The 11,119-nt window shown below is 40.5% G+C and overlaps 2 protein-coding genes across 3 annotated transcripts in view; both read left to right on the top strand.

Annotated features, from left to right (window-relative positions):
• The window catches only part of LOC134449837 (zinc finger protein 2-like), a 148,184-nt gene that overhangs the window by 89,505 nt on the left and 47,560 nt on the right, over positions 1-11,119 (top strand). The window lies entirely within an intron of this gene.
• On the top strand, positions 4,705-10,984 carry LOC134445238 (zinc finger protein 260-like). The gene is made up of 6 exons (XM_063194317.1): positions 4,705-4,957; positions 5,162-5,341; positions 5,556-5,617; positions 6,284-6,362; positions 8,375-8,660; positions 8,869-10,984. Exons 1-6 carry the CDS (start codon positions 4,955-4,957, stop codon positions 10,095-10,097), a joined length of 1,839 nt encoding a protein of 612 aa, XP_063050387.1. The 5' UTR covers positions 4,705-4,954; the 3' UTR covers positions 10,098-10,984.

The following is an 11,119-nucleotide window of genomic DNA, read 5'->3' as shown; positions in this document are numbered from 1 at the left end:
AGCCCTCCGCCTGCAGTGCGTCTCTAGTCAAATGAATTGTGTGAAAAGGGAGATGTGCATCGCGTTCAGATTCCTTTTCTTTGTGTTCATTTCCATCAGTGGTGATGTCTTGTCTGTGGAAGAGCGGAAGCCCATGGTCAGCTTACATCATTTAAACAAATATTGAAGTCCCTCCAGGAATTCGAGGGGCATACTTGTGATCCATAAATGCTGGATATCGCAGAAAGTGATTAGGCTATACTATTGTCATAGATTCGCACGGGATAAGTGTAACCCGTGGTCATTGCTCAGACCATGTTATTTAACTGAGCGGCGCTATTGCATGAGATGACCATAGTCTTAAAAAACTATGTTTACTGAATTAACAGATGGAATCGTCAGTTGGCTATTAGGGTCATTTCACGTGAAATCAGACACTTTGGGACCCGACTGACACAGATTTCAATCATACTTGCTTTGCCTGTTTAGTAGCAAGGTAGCAGCCCAGAACTGCATTTGTGTGAATCTGACACCAATATTAAGGGAGAAACAGACTAGGAAAGGTTCACATATGAGGGTAGGATACTATACATTCAGCCTTGATTATATCAGTCAGTGTAAGTCACAAAAGGATGTCTGTGGTGTTGTTTGAAAGCCCTTTTCTGCCTCTACAAATTACACAAACAGCATGGCATACAACAACCCTCAGAATATGAAGTATCATATATTGAAAAATAAAAAAAATAATATAAAAAATATATATATTTTAAAATGGCGTGGACCTTGTCTAAATATAGTCTGCAATGTCATGAACACCTGAAATGCTGGTGTTTGGTTCTTAATTCATTTCAGAGATAATGGGACTCAAAAATATGACATCGTACAAATCACCTATATGGTAATACCATAGTAATATCACATGACAGCATGTCTATCGGAATATGTGAAGGATGGAGATGGTCCATGAGGATGCAGAAAGTTCAGTTTCACCTCTCCAGTGCTCGGCATACATTCCTCAACACATGCTAGCCACTAGTTGACATCATATACAGCTACAACATACCTTTTGATGCTTGAACATTTAGAAAATTCCTTTTACTGAGATTATTCTTTCAACCCTGCCTTCTATGAATGCTGAAAATGGTTTACCCTCCACTGTGTCCATTGACAATGGGCAGAAGCTGTGTAGTTTTTCAGTACCTGGAATAGGGACCGACGAGGGTGCAGGGCCCACCGGGAAAACGCTGTTGAAGGTTGTTGTATTCCATGCTGTGTGTGTAATTTGTAGAGCCAGAAAAGACCTTTCAAACAACACCTCAGACATCTTTTTGTGACTAACACTGGCTGATGTAATCAAGGCTGAATGTATACTGTCCTACCCTAATATGTAAACCTTTGCTAGTCTGTATCTCCCTTAATATTGGTGTCATATTCACACAAATGCAGTTCTGGGGTGCTACCTTGCTACTAAACAGGCACAGCAAGTATGATTGAAATCTGTCTCGGTCGGGTCCCAATTTCCCAAAGTGTCTGATTTCACGTGAAATGACCCATTAGTAGGCTATGAAGGCATCTGTTAACAACACAAGTACATTGGCAGTGTTGACATGTTTGTGAGTGATATTCCGTTTGGTGCGACAAGGGAAGTCATGGCCCTAAAACGCTACTCAAAAACATTTCAACTTATGTTGAGATTTTGTGCTGTCCACCGGCGAGGGAGAGGGAGCATGATTAAACTCAGAGGTGTCAAAAGTAAAAGGAAAATTACTTTTGTGGTGTAATTGCAACACTAGCACATGGCATTAAATAGCTGTTACACCATTTACACCATTGTACCCAATGAGATAGATAGTGTTGTTACTGAAAAACACTGAAAACCTAACAAGGACCCACCACAAACTTTATCCAACCAGTGCAATGTTAGTTGATCACAAGACAAGTACACAGGTATACTGGTTACTCAGATAAGTTACTTGTGTTGGAAGGGAACTGTGTTTTTTTTTTTTTACTTTTACTTTTACTTTTGACACCTGATTAAACTATACATCTGAGGTCTGAAAGCAGCAAAATAGATATGGAAAGTAGTTTTTGGCGGAAGTTGCAAATCGAGAAGTCGTGAATTCCTGGGGGTCTGACATAGGCCTACCGGTTTTTGTATTCATGTATAGATATTGGCCTATACTGTACACACACCTAATCATTTTGTTTAGAATCAGTGAAAGAGTCATTGGTCTACTATATAATGTTTTCATTATTCACTGATTCTTGAAAGTTTGGCAAAAACATGTCCCAGCAGTAAAATATTAATTCTGTTGAAAATCAACTAAATTTTCACAAACAAAATGAACCCAGGTAATGGCCAAGGGGTCTGTTACACGAATACAATTTTGTTTGAAATATTTAAGTGTAATTGTATTACTTTTCATGGCTATAAACCTATCCACACCCTGTAAAAACGCCTGTCCCAAGGACTGGCATCATCATTTCAATTGACTTAAAATACAAAAATCACTAACAGAATTGAACAATATCACCATGATGTGGAAGACCATATTAAAGTGGTTCTACAGATGTGCACATAGTGGATGTAAAACAATATTTACTATTATTTACTGATTGCTCAAAATGTGTCCAGCATATTGGTCACCACCGTCATATTTTTTCTAAAAGACAATAAAATCAGGTATGCACAAGGTAATTTTCATTACTGAGGACCCCTTTTCAAACCTTTAGCTCTACTGCATACTTCACCATCACTGAAGCTCCTGTAAGTTTATTATTTTGTCCTCAATTTGTTAATTTGTTTGGACACTGGTACTGTCTCAACCATAAACTGTCAACACCGTCGGGGGTTTTAATAGTATTGTATTACATTAATGTTAATACATATCATTTTTTTCAGAAAAGGTATGAGGCACCCAAGAAACAGAGCGAAAATGAAATGGCTAATGTGAACAAACAATGCATAATATGTAAAAGAGTGTTTTTTGTCTCACACCGTCAGATGTCACCACCGTCAGATTTTGTTCTGCTCATCATCTTGTTCCATATTTTACTAAATTGTGCTGGTTAATGAAACATTACTAGGCATGTTAGTAATAATTGTGATCCTAAATGATACTCTAACCACCACTGAGGTGCATTTGGAGGTTTTTTTGTCAGAAAACCTGACGGTGGTGACATCTGATGGAGTTCACCAAAAAACACATGTTTTACGTGTTTTTGAAATGTTTTAAGAATATGCATACAATAAGTATCTACAGTTATGTTGAATTGTTAAAGTAATTCACTTTAAAACAGTAAACATGTGTTTTACTTCTAATTCTGTCTGCCGCTGTTGACAAAACAAGAAAGAGCCCATTTTATGAAAAATGTTAAACATGGGGAGCTTCGCCAATGCATTCACTGCACAGCCAAGACCTACATCTATGATAATACACCTCTATATTTTGGATTTGAACAACTTAAAAGCTGTTTTTACCACATTTTCAACAACCAGTGGCTTACTTCCTAGATAATCTAACTAATGAAGAAAAAAACACATGCTCATACTGTGCACACACAAAAATAAAGTGTTTATGCAAGATGCCATTGACTTGAGAGGGCTATTTATTTTGCTGTCACCACCGTCAGTTCTTAAGTCACCACCGTAAGAAGGAGTTTTGGACATTTTAAAGGAATGTGCTTACAACATTTTCCTTAGGAGTTGTTGAATTATCAAAGTAATAGCCAATTTAAGCCTACACAAATATTTGTGAAATTACAAAAAATTGTTTGTTCTATTTAGGCGTTAAGTAAGCATCGTTTGACGGTACATATTTTAAAATTAGAACACATGAAACAGTATTAAAATAAAATTAAAGCTCCAGATACATATGCAACCAAATCAATACAATTTTAATAACTTTTAATTGTGTCTGACGGTGTTGACAAAAAACAAGCTATGGTCGGAGAAAATCCTGATTTCTGAAAAAGACATAATGGGGAGATTGGCCTTGTGCATTTCTGAAAAGCCAAGACCTTAGTCTACGAGGATATAGCATATAATTTTGTAATTCACTTTGTTTTTTTCTGTCAACATTACAACCTGTTTTAGCCACTTTCTCAAGAATCAGTGTATTATTATAGAAATTCACCCCTTGTTTAATGATTCCCTACTTTCATACACCAACCTTGACTTTGTTCATCCATGCTGTTGGGCTACTCTGTCTTTTATGTGCCCACAATTTGGACAGATCCATTTTGACCTATAGATACCCGTCTACTGTTCTTTTGTGTCGTCAGCTGGCATCTATGGCAGGTGGCCTTGCTATCTTTGATATCTGTTGTTTCACATGTTGCATAACTTTGTTTTGATCATACCGAAGCCTAAATGTTGTAAATATTGAAGGAATCAAAGGAATAAAGGATTTTGTAAGATATATTGTTGTAGTGGAAACACTGTTCGTTTTTGAGTAAGCTTAGGCCTACGTGCCCAACACTGTTTATCCACATTAGCGTGCCTTTGAAATTACTCTTCTTCCTCTTTATCTTTTCAATAGGCCTACATTTTGACTAGATAGGGTGCTATATATTTTTAATTTTCTGCTGTTACACAGACCACTCTTGAAGAACTACGTTAATTTAATAATTTAATTTTGTTTGATAACACTGCGTGTTCTTTCCTCGTGCGTATGTAGGGCCTACCCCACTCCGCACGAGGGCAGCAGTTAGCTATTTGGCTTCTTCGCCATGACACCTTGCATGTCGTCTTTTACACGGGATGCATTTGTTTCTGAATTTTTAAAAACTCTTATCGGGTTTTGGCTGAATCTTCTTCGTCGAAAACAACCACACGCTCCATTATTTCCACGTAAATATCGCATCTTAAACATTTGATAGTAATTATTCATGGAAGAGCGAGGGGTTCAAAGGAAAGCTGAACGTGGATAGGCTGTAGCAGAAAGCTGCTGTGTGTTCGTGGATAGTCCTGAGCATGGTAAGTTTATGGGTTCTGAACTGAAAACGAAAACAATTTGCCTCTGCAAAACTAATACTTGGCATACCATCGATGGCGTGGGCAACTCGGAACAGTTTATGCTGTAAAGAGTCGACAGTAGTTTAGGCTTCAAACCCTTTTAACTGTAGCCGAAGATAAAATAGTAGGCCTATCAAGAATGAATGACTGGTGATTTTCTTACAGGATTCGGAATGTAATTCGCTGCTCTTCAAGTCAAGGTTACAGGAAAACGAGGTTAATCTGCAGCAGTTACTGGAGTATGAAGAACAACAAGTGTGTCAATGCCAGACCCTGAGACTGCAGGTAGAAGATCTCCAGAAAAGACTTGAGGAGAAGGACAACAAACTCACTGAGGCGAATAAGGTGGTTTATGAAAGCGTTTGCCTCTATGTTTGATGCACAACCCTACATGATTATATTGTACAAATTTACCCCTCCTTAGGTAGTATTTGTTAGAAGTGGAATATGTATAATAGTATTCATTGTGTATAGTTTTCCAGATTGGCCCTCACCAGTGATATTAAGTTATTCTGAGCAGCAGTCCTGACTTCCTGTCCCATCTCTTTGCCCCCAACAGGTGATCAGAGCACTGAAGGATGAGGTGCAGACACTGCAGCAACGGCTGGAGCAACAGAGACGGTCAGTACAGACACACTATCCCAGTGGTTTTCAAAGTGGGGGCCGTGGACAAGTTGTGGCAAGTTGGCAGTAAAGGTATAGCAAAATGAAGTAAATAATTGAGTAATTAATGCACACTAAAATAAACAAAAATAAGCCATACATGGGTTCTATTTTTCTGTTTTCCCTTGACTGCGCAAAACTAACTGTGCACAACTCAACCTCTGATTGTTGGAAACCGCTGTCAAGTCAAAAAAAATTAGCTCACGCTGTTGGCTGCCAGTGTCTTGCCCCTCCTCACAATATCGGCTGTACAAACACGGTGAACCCATGTATAGTATTATTGCCAATAATTAAGAACCACATTATAATCCAGCCAGTCAACCTCAAATGCAATTTACTAGACAACTTGCCTTGCTTTTTTATTTGTTTCTAGAATAAGTTACTTTATTAAGTTTACACGTTATTAACTATGGCGTGTTTGTGCAAGACACAGAGATACTCTGTGTTCTCACGGCTGCTCACTCAGGTGAAGAACCTTGCTAATGTGAAATGGCGCAAAACAAGTTTCATCATCCATATGCATATGTAGAGAAAGTGGAAACTAGAACTCTGCTATGTAAGAAACGGCTTATTAGTAAGTGCATCCTGACATTCCACCTGCTGTTGTTGTGACACTTTCTACAGGACGAACCGAGATGACGACACGATTGGACAGAGACGTCAGCAAGGTCAGCGTGCAAGAGGAAAATACATCACTGCATTGGTAAGCTGCCTGTCAGTGAGACGGGAATTTAGTACTAATTCCTTTATAAACCGTGGCAATAGCAGAAATAAGTAATAATCAATCAGGCTTCTAAGCTGACTTTTTTTCCATCACCATCCAATATGACCAGTAGATGTTAAAGGGACAGTTTGGTCAATTTCAACATGCAGTTGTATTGCTCACGCTACCCTTGACTTGTCAGTGCCTGGTGATGCCACATTTTTCGGCTCAGCCCTTTCCGAGATATGAGCAATTCTAATGGGGGCAGCGTTTGTTTACATTTTTAAAAAATGAAACATAGGCCAACTCCAAATATTTTCCCAAAAGGTACTGCTGTTTGCTAGTTTTCTGCTGATGTTTTATAACCTTTTGGATGTTTTTGGGAATAAATAAAAATGTTTTTTGAAATGTAAACAAAGAGCTGCCCCCATTACAATGACCAGGATCTCGGAAACGGCTGAAGAAGAAGAAAAAAAATCTCAGGCACTGACAAGTCCAGGGTAGTGTGAGCATTACAACTGCATGTTGAAATTGACCAAACTGTCCCTTTAACGGGCGCATGTGACCGCAGGCAACCTCAACAGACACTGTTAAGTATATCAGGGAGAACCTGCTAGGTGTGATCGATTTTGTGCAACGTCTGCATGTGCATGCAGACAGCAATCATACCTGCAAACCTTTTGGAAACAGTCACCTTTTCCCCGGCCAATTAGGTCATTCACATGAATCATGTAGAACCGGAGAGGTTTTTTGGTCGTGGGGGGGGGGTCACCTTAAAGAACACTAGAAGATTGGAAAAATGTTGCCTGCTCTGATGAGTCTTGATATCTACTGCAACACTCAGATGGAATGGTCAGAATTTGGCGTCAGCAACATGAAAACATGGGTCAACCCTGCCTTATATCAATGTTTCAGACTGGAGATATAATAGGATAAGGATTCTTGGTACTATTTGGGCCAATTAGTACCAATTTATCTTTGTTGGAATGCCACAGCCTACCTGAGTAGGCAGTGCAGGCAGTTCTGAAGGCAAAATGGGGTCCAACCCAGCACTAGAGAGGTGTTCCTAATGAAGAGGCTAGTGAGTGTAGTTCATAGATTATGGTAGTTCAAAGTGCTTTGAAGAGCAAGAGAATTTGGTGAAATAAAGTATTTGCCTCATATCTTTTACTGGTGTGGTGTAGGCTATGTAAGCCCAAGTTGCGTCTCAGATGGGCCCACTGGCGGCCCCGTTGCTTTGCCATGGTGCTGTGCTGCGTCGATTACAATTATTGTGGGGGTGGTGGGGGGTTGGTCCGCTGGAGACTGTCACCTTTTTTTCTTTGACGAGTTTGCAGGTCTGAGAAATGCATTCTGGATGAAAATGTTGCCTGATGGTTAGAAATGTTGTCTGTTCTGACACTGCGTATTTAAAGTCAACCACAAATTCGCACAAGACAATGATCTCACACCAGTTTCATCTACGCAGCACATCACATGTGATGTGTGGGGGGACAGGGGGGGAGGAGGAGTTGAAGCCAAACTTGAGGGTGTGGGACAACGCGTCCGTGAACTTTTAGACAACCAGTTCAGGGGTGCGTCACCACGGAGGCGGTATGCAGACCCTTGCAATGAGCAACAATGGGGATAAGCAACTGCAGGAGTTGTGAGGCCCATTTGCAATCATATTCATCCTACGAGAGTTTGACATCATGATGCGCGTTTCGTTTTTATCACAGCATGACTAAAATTTGGAAAGTCAGACAAGATTTCTAACCATCATGCAACATGTTCAGTCCAGAATACATTGCTGCCTGAATGCGGATATAGACAAATATATAGCAAATATTAAAGATATAGCAAAGTTGAATGCACCTAATCTGAAGAGCCAAACATAATCTCAACACCAGTCAAAGTGGCTAGTAAGTTGTCTTTTCTGCCAGCCAAACTGAGTTTTCACTAGACACAAAAAAGTATTTTATGTGTGCAAACTCCTCACTTGAACATGCAATTACTGCGTTTGAACATTTCAGGGTTGTGAGATTCCACCAAACGCCTCAACAGACACACCGACATCACAGGAACTGGAGGATGACTCAGCAGATTTTCCAGCGTCTCCTGCTTATGATGATGATGATGCACTGACATTACGACGGCAACTGAAACTGCCTGTGCTGTCAGTGAAGCTACTAGACTGCCGTGAACTGCTGGGGCCTGACGGAGTTTTCAGTATTCAACCTGTAGAGGACATCAGCGATGACGATTACAATGACGGCTACAGAGGTTATCAGGATGACGACAGTGACTTTGACCCAGCAGGTAAGTTGTAAGTCCGAACGCGCCATGTCAGTAAAAATGTCGATAAACTTTGCAGAGAATTTTACCTACTGTGATGGTCCGGAAAATCTACCATAGATAATACTAATCCCGTCCGAATGCGACCCTATGTAACGCACAAACGCGAAACGTACAATAAATGCATGCTATGTATAATCTTTCAGTAACCAGCTATTTATTTAATTCGCAGATCCTTGCCTTGAGCCTGCAGCTGTGAGGGAACAGAAGAGGCAGAGCAGAGGAGTCGGGAAAGTCAACAAAGCCAAGGCCAAAAAGTATCACTACGACAAACGTTTTGCATGCACAGAATGCGAAATGATATTTAGATTTCCAAGCCGGCTGTCTCATCACCAAAGAGTGCACGCCAAAGAGAAAAAGCGTATCACTGCCATGGCCACTGCATTTGATGACGTATCCATTGAATATACACATGAAAGTGCGTCCACCGACTCACCCAACGCTGAGAGTCAACAGCCCTCTTTTGAATGTGACGTCTGTGGGAAGATTCTTTCTACCAAAACGTGTCTCAAAGTTCACAATAGACTGCACACAGGTGAAATGCCATACGCCTGCAAAGTTTGCGACAAAACTTTCAGGCAGTTAAATGGACTCATCCAACACCAAAAACACCATTCACAGATGACTGGTGAAAAGCCTGTCAAAGTAAAAAAGAAAAAGGACGTAGCGCACAAGTGCTCGCTTTGCCCCAAGGAATTCTCATATTTATCAAAATTAGAAAAACATTTTAGAATAGTACATTCAGGAAAGAAACCCTACCTTTGTAGACATTGCCCCAAGAGATTCAGCAGTCATTCGAATCGGAAAAGTCACGAAACTCACGCCCATACAGACGAGAAACCTTTCGAGTGTCTGGTGTGTCAGAAGACATTCAAAACGAAACTTATCCTTAAAAATCATGAGTCGACACACTCTGCACTGAAGCAGTTTACCTGCACGTACTGCAACAAGGGTTTTAGACGTCCTGACCAGCTAAAGGTACACATAAGAAGACACACAGGAGAGAAGCCCCACATGTGCTCAGTCTGCGGCGCCAGTTTCGTTAAAAGCTGTGGTCTCACAAAACACCTCCGTCGACACACAGGCGAGAGGCCTTACCTTTGCTCTTTTTGTGGGAAGGCCTTCAGTCACGCTCACATACTGAGGACCCACCAGAGAATTCACACTGGAGAAAAACCCCACCAGTGCACCATCTGTGGGGAGAGTTTTGCCTACCCACAGCCCTTGCAGGCACACGAGAAGAAAGTACACAATATCGTTTCCCACGAGTGTCGAGAGTGTGGGAAGAGCTTTAAATCAGATCGAGGAGTAAAATATCATGACTGTATTAAAGGTCCAAATAGCACTCCAGCAAATGATGACAAAGGGACCGATTTAGCGAAGTGCACTGAGGGTCATTGAAGCGGCAAAGTGCATTGAGGGGGCTGAAGCAGCCCAGGACATTGAGGAGATTGAAGCAGGAAGGTACATCCCAAACATGGAGATGTATGATGAAGAAATTGCTTTAAAGGGACACTGTGTGAGATTTTTAGTTGTTTATTTCCAGAATTCATGCTGCCCATTCAGTAATGTTACCTTTTTCATGAATACTTACTAGAGATGCACCGGATCCTGATTTTTAGGATCCTGCCGGATACCGGATCTACTGCTTAAGATCCTGCCGGATCCGGAACCGGATACCGGATCCTACGAAAGGGTTGAAACACATAGCCTACTCACACACGTGGGCCCTTTTTATCACGTTGGCTCAAACTATTTTGACTTAAAAGCCTCGGCTACCGGATCCTGGATCCTGGAACCGGATCCGGATAGTCTGAAAAACCCCTATTATCCTGCCGGATCCGGAACCGGATCTTGGATCCTGTACATCTCTAATACTTACCACCAGCATCAAATTCTAAGTATTCATTATGACTGGAAAAATTGTGCTTTTCATACATGAAAAGAGGGATCTTCTCCATGGTCCGCCATTTTGGATTTCCAAAAATAGCCATTTTTAGCTGCAAAAATGACTGTACTTGGACCATACTAGAAAATATTTGTTTAATACTTAGTAAACTTTCATGTAAAGGTCAAAGGGCAGGTTGCTATCTTTGGGTCTCTCTTGTTTCACATGTTACACAACATTGCCATTTTGGTCATACTGACTACTTAAGACTTAATGCTGGAAATATTGAAGGGAATAAAGGATTGTGAGAGGCCTACATTTTGGTAATGGAAACAAAAATATTTGTGATGTGTCTTTCTTTGTCATAAACAGGTAATAACACTATGTTTATGTATCTCTGCATTATCCTAACTAGTAGGCAGTTAATTATTATGCCCTATTATTATTATTATTATTATTATTATTATTTAAAATGTTTTTTAGGGGCTTTTATTTTTGACAGGACAGTGTGAGATGGAGACAGGAAGGGAGTGGG

This window comes from Engraulis encrasicolus, chromosome 1 (genome assembly GCF_034702125.1).
Source record: "Engraulis encrasicolus isolate BLACKSEA-1 chromosome 1, IST_EnEncr_1.0, whole genome shotgun sequence".
NCBI classification, from domain to species: Eukaryota; Metazoa; Chordata; class Actinopteri; order Clupeiformes; family Engraulidae; genus Engraulis; species Engraulis encrasicolus.
The sequence above is the reverse complement of the archived record's forward strand: the minus strand, read 5'-3'. Positions and strand labels throughout refer to the sequence as shown.